Below are 20,671 nucleotides of genomic sequence, written 5' to 3'. Positions count from 1 at the left end.
AATTATAATTTCCCTTAGAAACTTTGAAAAGTGATAATTTAACCCATTTTTGAAAACTCTTTCAAAACCAACTTTGAGATATGAAAATGCAGTCCACAAAACTTCATAATTTTAAATGAGTTAATGAAATATGATAAAAATTTGGCTTAACTCAATAAATTTAAAAAACGACATTTTAACCCAAAAATTTGAAGATATGAAAATGAAATTTTTGAGTAAATTTTCACATGCAAATAAATATTCTAATCAAGACTAATACTTCAAGATATACAAAAAAAAAAATCTACCTAGACTTAGCTTTTCTTAAAATCTTTAATAATTCTTCATTTGACTCTTGTCTTTGATATTTCTTCAAATACATTAAATGAATTCTTATAATCTAAATTCACACTCAAGTAAAGTTACTAGTTAAAATGATTAGAAACATATTAGTTTGTTATCATCAAAATAAGTGCATAACATTTTCTTGAGTCGACAAGAGTCATTTGGGTGTCAAATGCTTTTAATGAATTTACTACAAAATCAGCTTGGGAGGCCTTTAGATCAAGAAAGGAAATGGTTTGCTAGTATAAACTTGTTTGGTTTAAAAAACACATCCCAAAACATGCCTTTGTTCTTTGGATGGCTATCAAAAGAAGACTAACAACAAGGGATAAGCTAGATAAATAAGGAATTGTCAACCAAGCTACTTGTTTAGTTTGCAAGACGGAAAATGAACTATAGATCATCTTTTTTTCCAATGTGAGTTTAGTCAATAAGTGTGGAAAGCTATTATCGAACTTTGTGATATTGGCTATAGAGAAAGATCTTGGGATAGCTATGTGACTGACATTAGCATGTCTTGGCAAGATAAAAGATTGAAGTTTACTTTGGCAAAAATTAGTATGGCTGCCACGGTGTATGTCCTATGGAGAGAAAGCAATGACTAACACTTCTCTAATGGTGAGACAATCAAGGACGTTTTAGCCAAAAGAATTAAAAAGTTGGTGGAAGACAAAGCTTCAAAGCTTTCAAACATTCCTTTTTTCCAAGACAATGAGGATTTGGCGAAGAAATGGAGGTTGTTTAGATGTATGTTTAAACGGCCAAGGGAGAGAGTTTAATTCCTTTTCATAGCATGTGTGTCGTGTTTTAGTTGTATTGGTCTATTGGTTTTGAGTTGATGCTCTCCTCTTTCTTGAAATCTATCTTGGTTTTTGTCTGTAGATAGACATTCAAGAAATAGTATTGGTATCTTTATTGATTTGGTTTCGGTTTAGTGTCGTGTTTATTTGTGTTGGCCTCTTCACCTGAGGTTTTGTCCTAAGGTTGAGCTTGTGTTGTACTTAGTCACTGTTTACTCACTTTCTTGTTAGTTTTGTTCAGACTAACGCAAAAAGAGTTTAGTTTATTTCCTATTCCTAATTAGTTAGTTTGTTGTTTATATATACTTTTAATTAAAAAAAAAATTAACTAAATAGAATAGTGATGAGTATAATGAAATTCCAAAATATTTAATAATGATTAATGTTAATAAAAGACAGCTTTAATGAGTTGATCATAATAAATTAATAATGCAGATCAACTCCCGATTCATATGGCTGAAAAAAACCACAAAATTATAGGAAAATATATATATTTTAGTTAACTTGTTATATTCTATCTGGCATGTGTTTCATCAGAGACAACTGCATAAGCTCATCAAGATTTTCCCTGACATGACAGCATGGCCATCTTTGAATATTTCTCTTTAATTTGGTTTTAATTATATATTATGATTAAATAGATAAAAATATACTTTAAAATTAATATAAAAATTTAGTCACAAAGCATTGCCATATATCAAAAGTGGATTGGATTAAATTTTTTTTTGGATATGTGAGCGGATTGGATTAAAGATTTTGATTAGTTTGAATTTAATCTCATAATTTATTAAATAATCTTTTATAAGAAAAACAAATAATTTTTTTATGTATCAATTGAGGAATAGTAATATTTTTATCTAACAAGTCACATCAATTAATATTGATCGATAAGTTCCTTTTCGTTTTCTATCCAAGTAAATTTCACTGCCAAAATTTCATTATTAATCGTATGATTAGGGAAACCCAATTTTTGTCTCCTTCCATTTGACATTTCCAAGTTAGCCAAACCTTTTTTCTGTTGGAATTTCTTCAGTCATTGGAGAGAATATGTGTTTACAAGTGGCGATTATCAGAATATTATAATTTTTTTTAAGTATATCTAAATTACTGCCTCAATTAAGAACTTCCAGTAAAGATTGATTTTGAGGGGAGATTGAAAAGGATGTGTCACATTCATATTCAAGATCTTCAAATCCCCCAAACTCTTGTTGATCTTCTTCTTCCTCAGGCATTTTCCACCGGTCTCTATCTGTCTCTGCTTCAGTCATCACCTCCAAGACCTGTCAATTAACAATATCAACTTGAAGGTTTTTAATTGGAGTAAAGAACATGATGAGAAAATACACATACACATGCACATGCACACACCTAACGCCTTTATTACTTCATATAGCAGTAAAATTTAATATGACAAGTAGTTATATTGTATCTTAGCTTTACGTGATTTAGAAGAAGGAAACGAGGACCACAAGGCACAAGCTCAATTAATTTATAGTTTTTCGAGAACCCCTTTTCTGATAAGCGGATTTGTAAAATATCAACACTCTGGCGGGTGATATAATAACTTCATAATTTTCGTGTATCATATTCTAATCTTCTAATCGCGTGGGAGGATTATATTTTATTATCTAATTTAGCTTAAAGATTTAGGTTAGGTTGGGTAGGCTTGAACATCATGTATTGCGTGAAAGATAACACAAAAAGAACCACCACCACCAAAAAAATTAATTAAAATCACCAATCTGAGTTTCCATGTTGCAGTCCTGGGTACAAACCAGAGAAAACAATATGCGAAGTCATAGCAGGCAAACAACCAAGTTAAGAAAAAATTAACATATTAATCAGACAGTCAACTGTAAATGATCTGTCATAAAAAGATTGTAATGCATTTGAACCTTCTGCACAGTGGAAATAAAAGGACCAATTAACAAACTCAAGTAAATTATCTGTCATAAAATACTGGATTGTACCTCACTCATGGTCGGACGCCACATGGGGGATGCACGGATACAGAGAGATGCTGCAAAGGCGAGCCTATTAAGCTGAGTAACATCATAGCTCCCTTGGAGCCTTGGATCTACCAGCTTGTCAAGTTCTCCTTGCTTCAAAATTGGTTTGGCCTGTTTGATTCAATAATTAAACTACTATTAAAAGCTGCCTAATAATTCAATAACTTTCACTAAATTCTTGGTTGCTTAACTCTTCAAGAAACACAACAGAAGATTGACTCATGAAGCCGGGGCCAAAGAAAAATTGGGATTTTAGTTACAATTAATCAAACTTTGTGAAAAGTTGATGAACATTGACATTACCCAGCTGTGTAAGCTTAGATGAGAACCGTCAACAGGTTTCCGGCCGGAAATCATCTCCAGTAAAAAGACTCCAAAGGCAAACACATCTGTTTTCTCATCCACAATTCCATGCATGAAGTACTCAGGAGCCAAGTGCCTGCATCAAAATTTATTTTCAGTACAGTACTCGAAACAAACTTCCTGGCTCTGAGTTTGTGAAGTTTTAGTACCCAATTGTGCCTTCAATTGGAGCAATTGAATGATGACTCCATTGAGATGGAAGCCATTTCGCCAATCCAAAATCAGATATCTACAACACCAACTAACATCGAAATTTAACACATTAAGAAAACAAAATTCTAACAAGAGTTTGACCAAGAAGTTATACTGCAATTCCAAAACCTGAGGTTCAAAATCTGCAGTCAATAAAATGTTTGAAGACTTGATATCTCTGTGAATTATCCTTCTTTGACAGCCTTTATGCAAATAATGCAAACCTCTCGCAGTTCCAACTGCAATTTTATACCTTATTTTCCAATCTACTGTTGGCAAATTCACATCTGCAACAAAAAAATTTAAAAAAATGTAAAAGTCCGCCTGGCTCTGGTATGAGCAAGATTCTAGAATTCGTCTCAATACCTCTTATACAAACACGGAGATCCAACCATTGAAACAACTAATCAAAATTCAAGACTCTGGTTTAAAGTGTGAATGAGTACCATGAAATAGTGAAGCGACAGAGCCCCTAGAGGAGAATTGAAAAATGAGATAAAGGCCATTGTCAATGCAGCAACCAAGAAGTGACAACACATTTGGATGAGAAACATGGCCTATAGTTCCAATTTCTGTCAAGAAATCCTTCTCTTTTCTGTCATCAGTTGCACATTTTGTTAGCCTTTTCACAGCAATCTCCTCTCCATCTTGTAGAACTCCTTTAAAAACCTCAGCAAAGCCTCCTCTTCCAACCAAATTCTCTGCAACCCACATGAAAGAAAATCAAACTTCAGCATGAAAACCAATAAAAAAGGCTAAAGCTCACAAATTTGATGGAATATTATGAGCCAAACCTGAGCTGAAACCATTGGTGACAGCAGAGATTTCTTCAAAAGAGAAACATCTCCAAGTTGGTGTTGGAGAAGAACTCTTTGTTATTCTAAAACTACCTTCACTGTTGTTGTCATCTTCAATCGACTCACGTGGGCTTGAAAAAGTGGAAACGTCTTCATCAAAGCCTCTTCTTTTCAATGAAAACAAGCGCTTCAAGCTGTTGGTTCTTATAAACTTCATTGTAAGTAAAGCATTAAAAATTTAGCTCTATTGTGAGAAACAGAGCAATCTGTTTCATGCGGGGAACAGAGGGTAAGAAACACGAGAGTGAAGCCACTTTACCGGGGTAGATAACTTGTTTATATGCAGTTCAAAACCTTTTTTTTGGGTAAGTTTTGCAGTTCAAAACTTGGCTCTCCTATATCTTGTGGTGTTTAAAACCAGTTAACCGAATCAGTTTGTCAATTTTTTAAATCAAACCAAATTTTCAATTTGAAAAAAATTATAAACTGAAACTGAACTAATTTAATAATTAATTAATTTTAAACTAAACCGAAAATACCAATTAACCAAACCGAATTTTTGAACCGAATTTCAAAAAATTTTCAAATTTTATTATTTTTTCTAATTTTTTTGAAAATATATTCAATTTTTTAAAAACCAATTTGGGATGACTTTTTTGTGTTTACGATCAACTAAAGTACAATTTCATCAGGATTCTCATTTTTTGTTTTGAATTAAGAAGTTTGAAAGGTGTAAGCAAGAGTGTTTGATGAAAGTAACACAAATTTGATGAAAGAAGAATGCAAGTTTGAGGAAAGCAAAAACAAAAATCAAGTATAGGAAGTGGAAATGAAAACCTAATAGGACCTTATATGGTTTAGATTACACTTCCCCCTTTTATTATGAAATGGATAACAAAACATCATAGGTGGTTTATTCAACAAAGGTCTCCATATGTTACCCTAGAAGTGAAATTCTAAAGAGGTTTGGCTTAAAAAGGTAATGAAACTTTCATAAAGTTTCTAGCAAGTTGACTCAATGACAACTTAATTAGTTTCGCTTTGTTTCTTGTTGTATTATTACAAGACTATCAACAATTTAGAATTTTTTGAGTTAGATTTTATCTGACTATTAAAATAGAGACAATCTCCACTAGGTGTTTATGTGAACGAAATAGGTTGAGGGTGAGATTAGTGAGTCAAATCATGCATTCATAGTTTATGATTACAGGATCATGTCCTTGGAATTGTTTATACTCAATTTGAATAGTGAAGGTATGATTGTGTTCTTTGTTAAAAATAGTCATACTTGATTGCAAGTGAAAAATAATGTATGGAGTGACTTTGTTGTATGCCAAAGGTGACGACTAAGAAGAGATAGACTGAGCTTATTAAAAATTATGATTGCTCAATCGATTGCCATCCGAACAAGGCCAATGTTATTGTAGATGTACTTAGTGGGAAAATCTCTAAGTGTTATAACATGTATAAAGGTGAAACCGTATTGCTTGCTATTTGAATAGAAGACCTTAAGGACTAAGTTAAGTATGAGTAATCCAAGAGTATTATTAGACAGTTTTAAGTTTGACCCGTCTTAATTGATCGAATCTATAAAATGTAATAATTAGACTAATGAAGCTGAAGAATGAAGTAAGTAATAGATTGCAAGCTAATTTTATAATAAAGGATAATGGGATGCTACTGATTGGAAACAAAATTTGTGTACTAGATCATAAGGAGTTAAAGAGGGAAATTTTTGAGGAGGCTCATACTTCAGTGCATGTCTTGCATCTAGGTAGTACTAAGATGTATCATACCTTGAGAAACATTATTGGTGGCAAGGAATGAAAAGAAAGATTGTAAAATTTGTTTCTATATGTCTAGTGTGTCAACAAGTCAAAATAGAACATCAAATACCAACAAGAATCTTGTAATCCCTCTCTATTCCTCAATGGAAATGGAAGCATATTACTATGAATTTTGTGTTAGGTCTCCTTCATACCAAAAATGGACATGATAGCATTTGGATCATGACAGATTTTCTATCACAGTTAGCTCACGTTTTGCCAATCAAAGCCACAGACTCATTTGATAAGTTGGTTAGTGTTTATATAGCAAAAATTGTATGCCTCCATGGTGCTCTAGTATCCATAGTATCAAACAGAGATATTAGATTTACTTCTCAATTTTGGTCAATTTTACAAAATGCCTTGGGTACAAAATTGAAATTTAGCATAACCTTTCGCCCCCTAACAAATAGGCAATCAAAAAGAACCATTCAAACACTAAAAGATATGTTAAGGGCTTATGTGATGGAGTTCAAGGGAAGATAGGATAATTACTTGCCTTTAACAGAATTTGCCTACAATAATTATTATCAAGCTAGCATTTGATTGCTTTCATTTAAAGCCTTGTATGGTAGAATGTGCAGAACTTTACCGTATGGAATTAAGTAAGTGAGAGAATATTGTTAGACCCTGAGATTATGCAAGACACCAATGAAAAGATTAATCTTATCTGAGAAAGACTAAAAATAGGTCAAGATAAACAAAAAGAACTATGTTGTTAAGCATAGGAAAGTACTGGAGTTCCAAATAAATGAAAAGTGTTTATACGAGTTTCGCCTTTGAAAGGTATACTAAGATTTGGGAAACGGAATAAATTAAGGTCAAGATATATTGGTCGTATAAGATTCTTGAAAGAGTAAGTGTTGTCGTGCATCAGTTAGCTTTACTACCTAAATTATCTAAGATCCATAATGCTTTTCATGTTTCCATGTTTTGCAAGTATGTGTCTAATTCTTCTCATATTCTTCATCAACAACCGATTCAATTAAAAAAGGATCTAAGTTACCAGGAAAGACCGATAAAGATTATTGAAGAGAAACGATAAGTGTTTTTTGCACTAGAACCATTCCATGGGTTCAGGTAAAATAGGAAAATCACACGATAGAGGAAACGACTTAGGAACACAAAGAGGACATGCAAACTCAATATCCTAAATTGTTTCAATTAGGTATATAATTTTGAAGACAAAATTTTGTTAAGGGGGGAAGTTGAAATACCCAAAATTTTGATTAAGGGTAAATTGTGCTTTGGTAGAAAGGTTAAAACCAAAATATTCTTGTCTGAGAACTTATGGGTTATGTGAAATTGTATACAAGTATAGGGCTTCAAGAGTAAATTTCCTTTAATTCATTAAATAAAGCCATTTAGCTCCTCCTTCATTTATAAGAAAGAAAGAAAGAAAGCAGAGGCAAGAAAAAGAGAATGAGATAAAGGAAAGAAGAGAAGAAAAGAGAAAGAAAGAGGAAAACAAAAAGAGAAGAAAGAATTGATAGGAAAAAAGGTTAGGGTGAGGAAGAAGGAAGATTTGTAGGGAATTCCAATGTCAGTTTTAGGTTTACTTAAATTTGTGAGTGGGAAACAAACATTTAGCTATAGTTTTTTTTAATGCAAATTTTATAGCCTTTAATTTAAATTCTTGGTAAATGATATTATGGATTTAATGGAATCTTTTTACAAATCAATGGAACTTTCATGCATGTTGTTGATTTTGGTTATGGCTAACTGTAGAGTTTGATGCCACTTAAATATAATATTTTGTATTATTGCAAATTCTAAAAGTTAAATTAATTGATGTTGTATGTGTGGTTGCAAATTTGAAGTTGTTTAATTCAGTTATGACCTAACTGAAATTTCTAAATATTTAAATTGTTAATGTTTTGTGTAGTTATAAAATTAAAAGATGTTTAATTCAGTTTTATAGGTTATTGAAATTGTTAAGTTTTAATTGATTTGATATTTAATCTTTTATATAGCTGTAGAGTTGAAACACATTTAATTCAATTCTACAGGTGATTGAAATGGTCAAGTGTTAATTGATTTGATGTGTTGTGTAGTTGTAGAACTGAAAGATATTTAATTCAATTTTACAGGTGATTGAAATTGTTAAGTGTTAATTGGTTTGATGTTTTGTTTAATTGTAGAGCTGAAAAATTTTTAATTCAATTCTACAGGTGATTGAAATTGTTAAGTGTTAATTGATTTGATATTTTATATAGCTATAGAAATGAAAAATATTTAGTTCAGTTCTATGAGGGAACTGAAATGGCTTAATGTTATTAATTAATGTTGGGTGAGGCTGTAAAGTTGAAGGTGATTTAAACTCAGTTTTATGGATTATTGAAATTGTTGAATAATTTATTATTGATATGTATGTAGTTGTAAAGCTGAAGGAAATCTTAATTCAATGATGAGTATGACTATAGTGTTGCCTAGTTTGGTGTTGTAGGTTATTATAGAGTTAAATGTAGTTAATTTAATATGGCATGGTTGTGGTGATTACTGGATGATAATCATTCTAAATTTCTTTTATGGAGTTATTATATTATAAATATGGTATTAAAAATTATATTATTAAGATATTTTGCGTGTGTAGTATTTTATGTCGGGTATAACAAATTTTAGTGTTTTGCTTGTGCATTATTTTATGTTAGGTATGACAAATTCAAGTGTTTTACCTATGTAATATTTTATACTAGGTATAACATGTTTCAATGCTCTACCTATATAGTATTTTATGTCAGGTATGACAATTTCAACGCTTTGTTTGTGCAGTATTTTATATTAAGTATAATAGATTTTAGTGTTCTACTCGAGTGAAATTACAACATGTCAAGTATGACAATTCTTCCTCGCTCTACTTGTGTAAGGGACGCTCACAAGGTATGATAGATTTCTCTTTGAGAATACTAGCAACAGTATATAGTTGAAGTTACTGTTTGGTAAAAGGTTCAGAAATAAATAAATAATATATGAGTTATTGATAATCAGATCTTTTGTTTAAATATAATATACCGTAAGCATAATTTTATCACTTGTGCGATGTTTGTTCCTTTAAATTTAATTCAAAATATTGTTTATGCATAAAACCATTGACAACCCCATTGTCATGAGTATGCTACCAAAAAAAAATAATCTAAAATTGGTTATAACTTAGATTAATTGTAATTGCAACTTTAAAGTTTTTATTAAGGGGTTGTTATCTTCATTTTTCAGTAAAAATTTCAGTATTTACTTCAAGTATGATGTTTCTCGATAAATTTTAATTATAAGTAGTAAATGATTTTGTTTTAGTGCTAATAGTTCAAATTCTTTCATTAGAAATTTAATATTTTGGGTTTGTTGATATATTATAAACTGTTATATATTTCCTCACAGATATGCATTCAAATATTTTAGAAATGTTTTATAAGTTGCCTACTCGTTGAGCTTTTAACTTACCTTTACAGAATTTTTTTCCTTCCAAAACATCTCAAAGATTGTGCTGAGCAGTGATTTTGCTCAAGGTTGCGCCAAAACATAACTTCTCCAATAGATGTCTCATTTTGCATATATCTATTTAGATCCTTTTGAGAAACTTTATGTAAATGTTGAAAGGTTGGAGGCCTAACTACAATTTGTCCTCATGATTTTGAAATGGAATAAGGATGCTTTTGTGTGTAATTTTGGTAAGGTCAAAGGCCTAGATATGATTTTATAATTAAGTGTTATATATATGGGCGTTGTTGAAAGTACTTTAAACAGTTTTACACGATGTGTCTAGGCCTCTTAAGTCCTATAAGGGTGTTAGGATGTTACAACATTAGTTGGTTGAGTTAGGTCCTATCATTTTTACACACAACATGTTGAGATGATTTGAATATCATGTTTTTAATTTCTTTTATGTCTTAAGGGAAGTTTGAGTCATGTACATCTCTTCGGGTTGTATTTCATGTAAGTATATGTATCCTGAAAGGGGTGTTACATAGGTCACACACATATTAGAGTCAATTTGGACTATGAAGACGTAGGGTTTTTTTATGATAATCCTAGAGTGTTTAGGTTAAGGTGAAATTTAAATGTATTGGGTTTATCCAATTAGATTAAATTAGTCTATTTTGACTTTTTCCTTGACCATGAATGACTATTCATAACATATGTACAACCATTCATAGTAAGTCATATTAAAATAAAACTTTATCCAAAGTCACATCTAAGGGTCTAGAGAAATCATAGAGCATACGAGATAAGGATCAAGAATAAACGATAGTTCATTCAACTATAAATGATCATTCATAATGTCTTATAAATAAAGATGTTATTTCACAATTTCGCATCCTTAAAAATAATTAGTTAAACATCTATTCATCATTTATTCACTCCTCGTGCGTATAGCCTTAACAACCTTTTGTACATGATTTGAGCCTTCTTTCATTCGCGCTTCATGTTAATACCAAGTTGTCGCCCTACAATAGGTTGAAAGCAATTTTCTTGTCATGTAAAGATCGAAAAAGCCAATAGATGCAAGTATTGTGTTTCAAACACCTTATGGTTGGTTTGCCATGTTCATGCTTAAAATGTGATCTAAGAGAGGGACTTTTAGGTTTTCCTTATACGGTTTAAAATTTTAAACTATTTCCATTACCTTGCCAGTTTCTAGTAACCTAAAATTTCCCTACATGTAATACCTAGTTTTTTGTTTGTCACGCCTGCGAATATGATATATTAATTTTATGTGTCAATATTGTTTTCTTTCGGTTGATATACATGATTAACCATAATAAATATTGTCTTCAATATTTGTCATAATGTTTGAGCCCCTACGTATCTATGATATGACATTTTCTTATCTCTCAAACATAAGTGGCTAGTATCCATACTAGGAGTTGAAAATAGTCAAAACCTTTCAACCTTAAGACCTATGCATGCCATCCACTTTGTTTATAAAGACATTTTATCTTTTTTCTAGATTTTGTGGATATATAAGCTTTATATTGATATTCATTCTCCAAAGCATGTTATATGAAATCATCTTGCAAATAGCACTTGTTCCAGAAAATATCAGTTGCTTTGAAATACAGTGTATCACTCTCTGCTTGTTAGGCAATAGACATCAAAAAAGGGTCAAGAAAAGAATAAAGCTAATGAAATAACCACTACAAGTAGTCAAAATCTCTAACGGTACTTTAACATTAATTATATTTGCATGTTAGAAACTCCATGTACCTTTAATACCATCATTAACATTAATCTTCTCTTTGAACACATGTTCCTCAATAAGAATATCAGACATTTCAATACTACAATCAAAGGCACCCCAAGTCAAAACTTTTTTTTTTTATTTCCATGTACCCAATTCCTTGTAATTGGTAATAAAATCTCATCCTCATCAACATCCTGATAGGTAATTACCTCTTCATTCTTAACCCCTTATAAACCATCAATGTCTACTACATCATTATGAAGTTGTACAATATCAATACTAGTGATTTCAAGAGATCTATTTCTCGATGTAAGGGTACTTATCATATAAACTAGAATGCATTCTTTTAATTATTAAGAAAGACAAATAAGACAATCAACATCCTCATCATCCCTAATCTTAATAAGTTTTCTACTATTGACATTTTCAGGTTTTATGCTTACCTATATATGGTTCCACTTAAGTTAATACGGAGACATTTGCTTGGTAATTGAACTAATCCCTCAAACATTGTGTTCATAAGGATTTTTATCATTTTATTACCATCCATTCCCATATGTGCCAAACAAAAACAATAATCAAACTTTACATGTTGATCAATCCTACAATGGTATATATAATTTTGCAAATAAATTATTAACAAAAAATATTAGAAAAACTCCCATGTAACCATAATTTTTCAACATTTATCGTATTCAGTACGAATATTGGAAAGCATCAATTTAATTCCCATATAGTAAAATATCATCTACCTTCACATATATAAAAAGGGACAAAGATATTCTAACATTTAAATTTGGGTTTTGATTATATTTGTATAGTCTTTTAAGAGTTGGCCAATTTTATATACACACCCAATTTTGGTCATTTTAATTCATTTCCATAAATAGATATATTAGAATATGTTCAAAAGTTTTAAATCTTAAAAAAATTGTAGTATTTTGAAAATTTATTCTAAATTAAGAAAATTGAATAAGGGCAAGGCTTTATGACCTGGATTAGGGTGGCCAATTTAATCTGTCTAATCAAGACCCATTAGTGGTGATGATTTTAGATGACAATCTAATGACTTTAGCCATCAGACCATACTGAATTGAGAAACTTGTGTCAAATCACGAATGAATCATCATTTCATGGTAGGCATGAGTAATTGAAAATGATGAGTTTAACGTCACCAATGAATCAAATGATAAGATTGAGGCCACAAGAAGATGACAATTATGATTTTCAAAAGGAGTTGCAGATGAGGAGATTAGTGACAGAGAGAAAGACCAAAAGAGACTAACATGTAGCTAGAGTTTTTTAACCTCTCACCTGATTAATATACTTTTGGGGAAAAAATTCACTTAGTCTCTTCATAAAATAAAAATAGCAAAATCATGCCTAAACACATACTAATTTATCCCTATGCAAAACAAAAGATATAATATCACTCTAAACAGTTTATTGGTTTGACTATCGATTAATTGTTTCACTGTTGTTTGATCTGAACTGATCCTTTCACCTAGTCATTGTTTTATCCAAGGATAAAAACCATGCTTCAACTTCAAAAGATTTTTGGTAGGACTTAAATGTTAACATAAATATTCTAATCTCGTACTTAATTTTATACAAACTCAATATATTTCATTGTTTTAGAAAGGCCAAAGGACTTATTTCAACCTAAAAATTGTTGTTTTTCCAAATTTCCACCCTTTAATTTTGAATAATCCTTTTACCCATCCATAGACTATCAAAATTAATTAAATCTATCAGTTTTAAAATTTTATCTTTTTTCCCCTCATAAACCCTAAAAACTAACAATTTTCTCCTTAAACTAAGTTTTAAAAAAATAATATTTTCCCGCTTAGGATTTAGTTTTTAATCTTTAGAACCATCACCAGCAGCCTCTCCCTTCTGACACTTTCTCCCCCTCAAATCTCTTTGACTGCATTTCTCCCTTCGATCGACATCATTCCAAGCCAGGAAGATAAAGACGAGTTCTTTGTCTAGTGGAGAAATTGTTAGTTTTTAAAATTTAGAGAGAAAAATGAAATAAAATTTTAGTTTATTTTTAATATTAAAGATAAAATGATGATTTTATCTTTAAAATTAACTGACTTAATAATAACTCATAGACGAGTAAAAAAGTTTTTCATAATTAAAAAATGAAAACTTGAAAAATCAATGATCTTGAGGTGGGATGAGGCCTTTGGGCTTTTAGAAATGAAGTGCAGGACATACATGCTAGTCTTGAAACTTCCATTCAACCACTATAATCCCATCACGCGGCAAACTCAGAATCAAGAAATGGATGAGGACTTTTGAAATTCTTAAACAGCAAAGTACAGAAAATATCTAAGCGAAGCCAAGCCAATTCAGACTTGTATTGAAATACTACTAACAATAGAAAGGAAAAAACACCTGAACATAAAAACTGATTCTGGAGTCTTCGCCATGTCCATAGCTTCATCAAAGCAAAGCTTCCCAACAAATGCTCTCTCACCGACCCCAAAACCACGGACAAAGACTCTTTGTACTTCTGTTGCAAATTCCAACCAGATGATCACAAAAATTCTACCAGGTAGTTGTTGCAGTTTGTTGGTTAGTTTAAGTTTGTTGAGAAGTCTTTTGATTTTTCCAGCGATTTAATAGCAAAGTTAGCTGTAGGACCATAATTGACCATCTTCTTTATTTTTAAAAGTGTTCTTTTGCTTGAACCATAATTGACGGACTATTATCTTAAAATTAGAGTTGGACTAATTTCTCTGCAAAGTGATCACAGCTTGGATTTTTCATTGCAATTTTAGAATAAAGCAACCATTTCTTTCTTAGCTGTAACATTTGGAGCCATCTCTACTACTAGAATGCTTTTAACTAATTAAATCAAATTAGTTGGCAGTATTATTCTAATGATTATCTGCATTTAAGCACATCAAGATGGACCTTCTGTAATATGTGTCTCTTGTTTGGCTGGAAGATTGTGATTGTTGTTAGGAAAGACCAATAAAAATTCTGCTGAAACACTTTAAAATTGATTGATTTGCAACAAGTGGAGGCCAAGGAGTTGAGCCGCATAACAAAAATATGAAAGAACATGGAAAAGGGTATACAACTCTTTTGCAAGTGAAGTAATATATGGAAGAAAATTAGAGATAATTGGTAAATCTGTGTTAGGACTCACATAATTGTACCTGCGAGAGACAATTATGGGAGCACCATTTCAATAATGTAACATCTAATAATAATTCATATGCTTTAAGTGAGATCAGTTCTAAATTTGATGTTGAATTTGGGTTTTGCATGACTTATTTTTTACCATGTAGGAACTGAGTTTGCATACAAATATTTTTCTTTTATTTGAGTATGAATATAATCATCTTTCTTACTTTGCAGGACAAATATTTATATCAATCCACAGGGTGCCCCTCTGGTTGGTGGATATGTTTTGGCTATGGTGTGCCATACTATGGTGGCTGTGGTTGTTCCCCGTTTTCCTTCTTTGCTCTTGGTCCAAGCATTGTTGTTGGCATAGGAGGAGGATTCGATCTTTTGGTTATATTTATGTTTATTGGTAGTGGTGCTGCTGTTGTGAGAAGATTCTTTGGGTCGAAAGGCAACGATGAGTACTAATATTGTCAAATGAAACTTTGTTTAAACTTTGATATGGTGAATATAGAATGTCCAGCCAACAAGACATTTCAGCTAGCAATGCAGTACTTTGAAATCTCAGTGTTGTACTTCTATTACCATGTATTATGATTATGTTTATGAAGAGAACAATCTTGTAGCAAATATTCATGTCTATTCTCTTGTCAGTACCTTAGTTATAACTAAAAAGACAAAATTAACAATCCAATGCACTTTGTATTGCTTCAAACCCTATCTTACTGGTCTGAGATTATTATACCAGATGTAACGCCTACTCTCTAATCCTCACCGAGGAGGTCAATATCATACCCACATTCACATTCAAGAGCTGTAAAAGATCTAGCATCCCAAACTGATGTTGTGTGATGGCAATTTTCGCATTTCGGAAGTGAACAAATTTATAATATATGATTTACCTAGTATTCCATTCCACAAGTACAGTGATTTAACATAAGCACAACTCCAATCTCCATGTACAAACTTCTGTTTACATAAAGGAAAGATAACCACGATCAACATAGAGAAATTAGATTTAGGATTAAACTGCTCAAAGCAAAAATATAACAAATGTGTAACACCCGGATTCAGATATGCTAGTATGCTCTACTTCCAAAATTACCCCTAGAGTTGATTTTATAACTTGTTGTTTAAAAAAATTGTAAAAGAATTATAGAAAACTACTAAATAAGCAATAATTTTCAAAGGGGATAAAATGGTCATTTTAGAAGGATTTAAGAGACAAAGTGGGAATGTAAATTGAATGGCACACTTGAAATTATATAATGGTACTAAGGGTTTTTGGTAATTGACTAAGGATAAAATAGTCATTTTTGAAAAAGGTTAAGGGTAAATTAGTCCAAAATGCTTATAAAACCATCAAACTATTCATTTTCTTCTTCCTTGGCCGAGAATCGCCATAGTTTTACTAAAGCTTTTTCTTTAAGCAAAAATTCATCAAAAGACCTAGCTAAACCACCTAATTTCTAGAGCCTCTAATTATAAAAAGTATAGATTTATCAATTCTGGTAAGTTCTAAGGTAAAAAGTTTAAATTTTAAGAGATGTCAAATTTAGAGTTTTGATAGATGATTATGTTTTTGGTTGATTAAGGTTGCTAGGAAGAAGAAAAGAATGAGGATAGACTTAAATCACCTAATTAGCAAAAAAAAAATGTAAGAATTTCATATTTTACATACTTGAAGTAATTTGAGTTAGGTTATTCAAATAACATTTACTTATATAAGTGTGTAAGATATTAGAATTAAGGTGATTTATGCTTAAAAGAATAAAGAAATTCATTAGGACTTATGATGTAATTTTTGCCATAAGGGTATTTTAGACATTTCATATTCTTGGGGTTAGCTTAGTGGATTTTGTGTGTTGAATATGTAAGAAATGATGAATTGATGAAAGAATTTGCACTGAAGGTAAGCATGTAATTTTTTACCATAAGGGTAAAAGTGTCATTGAATGTGATGTAGGTTAATTTTTGCTTAATTATGTACATGATATGTGGAATAACCCTTATATTAAGCTTATATTGTATATTTTGAAATTAATTTGATGCATGAGATATATATAAATGCATGAGAAAATAATATGATGTTTGATAAGGAGTGAAAAGAATAAGGGAAAACAATGAATTGACATATTTTATATTATAATCATACATGTATACATGAGGAATCATAGCATAAGCATGATTTCAGAAAAATAAAGATAGAGGAAAAACATTTTCTAAGTTATGCATGTTTTCAGAAAATGGAAAACAAGTGTTTTTGGTTTTATAATGACTCATATGATACAGGAAAGCAGGAAGCATGCTTAAAATCCTTACACGCGAGTTGTACTATGTGGACAGCAAAAAAAGATATCAGTTATGCTATATGGACAAGAAAAAAAGATATTAGCTATACTGTGTGGACAATAAATAAAGATGTTAGTTGTACTGTGTAGACAACAAGGAAAAGAAAAAGAGAAATATACATGTAAGAGAGGATTGTACCATGTATGGTGACTGTGAGTATTGTCTTATATAGTCTAGACCGGTCAATGAAAATATTTGAGAAGCAAAAAAAAAAGAATTAGCAAATATTTAATGAAAGTCATTTGTATTAGAATCATGCATGCAAGCTTATGTGGTTGATAAAGAGTTGAGAAATATCTATGATCAGAAAATAGAAAAGTCATGACACTTATACATGCATAAATCATAACGAGTGAATCATATTTGTATAGTAAGAAAATGAATAAATGTGTGAAAGGAGAGAATTATGATACGTGTTTAATGCGTGTTCTGTGTTAATTATTTTGTATGTGAATAGCCCAGACACGTTGAGTATGGAAGAGATTAGTACTGATATGAAATGCTTTGAGTATTGAGTATGATTTTCTTATTTAGCCGTGGTCGCTCGCTCCGTTTAATTTAATATTTTACAGGTAAAGAATTGCAGCAAAGGTTCCCGAAGAGCACTAGTGAGACATGAGGCTAAGGGAGGAAGACACCATATTTTTGTTGATTTATATATTTTTGATGTATATATGAATATATGCATAAATATATACTTGATATAAATATTGGTGGATATGTATTTCCTATATGTATATATGTGATTGTGTATATATCTATATATGTATATATATATATGATTAGTCATTGAAATTGGTCATAAAGTTTCTATGGGTGGTAATTTTTATGATGGTTATTATTAAGTATTTATTTTGTTAATTATGATTAAACTGATGAAAATCTAGTAGGTTGGTAGGACTGGTTTATGTGAATTGCTAATTTGAAGTATTACAGGGCATAATTAAAAATTAAAAAAAAAATTCCTCGAGCCCTTTAAAATAAGGGAACTCTTACCATTTTTTTGTAACACACCTATTGGTTAGGAAAGGTTACAAAATGCATTTCCAAGTCCATAATTTTATGTCTCAATAATAATTTGTTTGCTATCATGAAAAATGACATAAAACTATTTGCCTATCATTTGATTTATAATTGTTGATGCTTCTCATCATTCTTCATCAATCTATCAACTGAATCACCACAATGGAAGGTATATTTTCCTTCCAATGATGGTTTCCTCCTATGCTTATCAATGGTGGTTTTATAAGACAAATTACCTAGAATTTTATGTCCCAATAACAATTTGTTTGCTATCATGAAAAATGACATAAAAGTATTTGCCTATCCTTTGATTTATAGTTGTTGATGCTTCTCATCATTCTTCATCAATCTATCAACTGAATCACCACAATGGAAGGTATATTTTCCTTCCAATGATGGTTTCCTCCTATGCTTATCAATGGTGGTTTTATAAGACAAATTACCTTCCTTTAAAGCTTGTTTTCAAACATGGATACATAATTATCGGCTAATGTAAAGGCTCTATGACAAGCTCCCCTCCCTATAGGCATCTTCACTAAGTCAACCATTTATTTTGGGATCTTCATATAAATTATAGCAAAAGGACTTTTACCTGTTGATCTATTCATCGAATTGTTATTGATGAATTTAACTTATGCTAAGGCAAAGTCCTATTTGTCTTTTGTCATCCCACAAATGCATCAAATCAAATTTTCCAATGAATGATTTACCATCTCTATTTGTCCATCAATTTGTGGATATGCAATACTACTAAACTTTAATTCAGTCCCAAATCTCTTCCACAAAGTAAGTCAAAATGTCGCTAAAAACTTGTTATTTCTATTCGAAACCATTGATAACAAAACTCCATGTAAACGAACAACCTCCTTGAAAAATAACTTGGCCATATGGTGAGCATCGATTGCCTTCCAATGAGGAATAAAGTAGGACATCATGGAAAATCAATCCACCACAATAAACACATTTGTGAAACCCTTTTGTAATAGTTAATATGAACCTAGAGGGGAATGAATAGGTTATTTAAAAAATGTCAAATAAATTATTTTTCAGCAACCAAATTTATATACAGCTGCAATAAATAAAAAAGTAAAATTTAACATAAAGTAAGTGAGAATAATTAATGTAGAGCAAATAGACAACTTAAGTAATTAATCAACAAGCACTAGACAAGAATTAAAGAGTTGATTTTTAGAAAAGTTTAATTTAAAGTGGTTTAGAGTTTTCTCTTGCAAGCTTTCTACATCTACTTTTTCAAGGAAATTGCCTTGGAGCTTCTTTATCCCTTGGAAAACTTTTTACACATAATTTATTTGGGATTGCGCCCAAATAGTTTGATTATAAAGAGATAAGAGTATTAAATGTCTTTCTAAGGCCGTAAATACAAGATGAGTGCATTGGTTCTCTCAATAGATTTGAATGAAAGCTTAAGGAGAGATTTTCTTGAGAGAGAAAGCAATGAATGAAGATGAAAAATTATAATCCTTTTTTTTTGTTTGTCTAACCATTCCCTCTTTAAACAAAGCTCAATTTATAAAGTTAAGTTATGGGGTTGAGCAGGATTTCGTTCGGATTGAGTTGTCATTGAAAAGTAACTAAAAAATTTGGTGAAGATAACCTCGTTCAAAGTTGGAATGAATAGCTTTAAATGCACTCAGCATAGGTAGCACATTCTTGTCACAGGTGGTTTGCTTCATTTCTCTATTTATTAAAAAAAATCCAAAAACTTGAAATACAAAGGCACTACTTGTGCATAATTAGGAATCTTCTTAGAGAATCTTCTTTATTAGAGTAATGCAAATGTCACATAGTGACAAAGCTTATTGGAAAGTTAAATTTTCAGTAGGATTACCAAATATCTTAGGAGAAAAGGTTAAAGAAAATATTAGGAAACAATATGATGGAGTTATACCTTATGATGATTTAACATATGGACAATTACATAGTTTTGTGCAAAAGGTTGGAATGAAAATATGCAAAGATGAAAAATTAGCCTGTCAAAGACAAAAGGAAAGAAAACAATTGGGAACATTTTCTGAATAATTTGATTCTCAACATAAAAACCCATATCTTAAGAGACACAGAAGAAATAAAAAATCTATAGATTGTAATGGCCAATGTAGTAAAACAAAACCATACAGTGAAATAAAATTTACAAAAAATAAAAAGAAATTCACTCATGAAAAACAAATAAAAAAGGAACAAAAACCAGCTCCAAAATCTTATAAACAATACACGTGCTGGAAATGTGGAAAACAAGATCACACTTCCCAATATTGTCGATTAAGTTAAAAGATTAAAGAATTAGAATTAGAGGAAGAAATTCTAACAAAGATAGAAATGTTAATGATAGAATCTTTTGACAATGAATCTCTGAGAAGAAAACATCATATTCAAGTGTCCAAATAGATGACATAAAAGGATCAAGTGAAAATGAAATAAATATTTTTACAAAAGACCAAAAATTTCTACTAGAAGTTGTAAAGAAAATTAAAGCCCCAGATCTTTGAAAAGAATATTTAGAAAAATTAAAGCTTATAGTTTTAAAGATATATTAGACAAATTTGAAAAATATGATAAAAAGAAACCAACATTAGAAGACTTGGCAAGAGAAATCCAATAAATTAAATTTGAAATCAAAGAATTAAAAGAACAACAAAAAATT

The 20,671-nt window shown here is 30.8% G+C and overlaps 2 protein-coding genes across 3 annotated transcripts; one reads left to right on the top strand and one right to left on the bottom strand.

Moving 5' to 3' along the window:
• Nucleotides 1–2,104: 2,104 nt before the first annotated feature.
• LOC123201120 (probable receptor-like serine/threonine-protein kinase At5g57670) lies at nucleotides 2,105–4,756 on the bottom strand. The gene is made up of 7 exons (XM_044616582.1): nucleotides 4,483–4,756; nucleotides 4,135–4,389; nucleotides 3,818–3,975; nucleotides 3,646–3,725; nucleotides 3,437–3,572; nucleotides 3,095–3,244; nucleotides 2,105–2,404 (listed from the first exon to the last, which is right to left on the bottom strand). Exons 1-7 carry the CDS (start codon nucleotides 4,700–4,702, stop codon nucleotides 2,237–2,239), a joined length of 1,167 nt encoding a protein of 388 aa, XP_044472517.1. The 5' UTR covers nucleotides 4,703–4,756; the 3' UTR covers nucleotides 2,105–2,236.
• Nucleotides 4,757–13,765: 9,009 nt separating this feature from the next.
• Nucleotides 13,766–15,261, top strand: LOC123201111. Of its 2 annotated transcripts, none has more exons than XM_044616573.1 (2): nucleotides 13,766–14,053; nucleotides 14,891–15,261. In XM_044616573.1, the coding sequence occupies exons 1-2, from the start codon at nucleotides 13,927–13,929 to the stop codon at nucleotides 15,100–15,102; spliced, it is 339 nt and encodes a 112-aa protein (XP_044472508.1). In that variant the 5' UTR covers nucleotides 13,766–13,926; the 3' UTR covers nucleotides 15,103–15,261. The 2 variants fall into 2 exon arrangements, 1 of the variants encoding a protein (XP_044472508.1); XR_006498714.1 differs by having other exon boundaries at nucleotides 14,866–15,261.
• The last annotated feature ends 5,410 nt before the right edge of the window (nucleotides 15,262–20,671 follow it).

The sequence above is a fragment of the Mangifera indica genome, chromosome 17 (genome assembly GCF_011075055.1).
Source record: "Mangifera indica cultivar Alphonso chromosome 17, CATAS_Mindica_2.1, whole genome shotgun sequence".
Lineage (NCBI taxonomy): Eukaryota > Viridiplantae > Streptophyta > Magnoliopsida > Sapindales > Anacardiaceae > Mangifera > Mangifera indica.
Note: the sequence above shows the minus strand (reverse complement) of the source record. Positions and strands in the feature narration are given on the sequence as shown.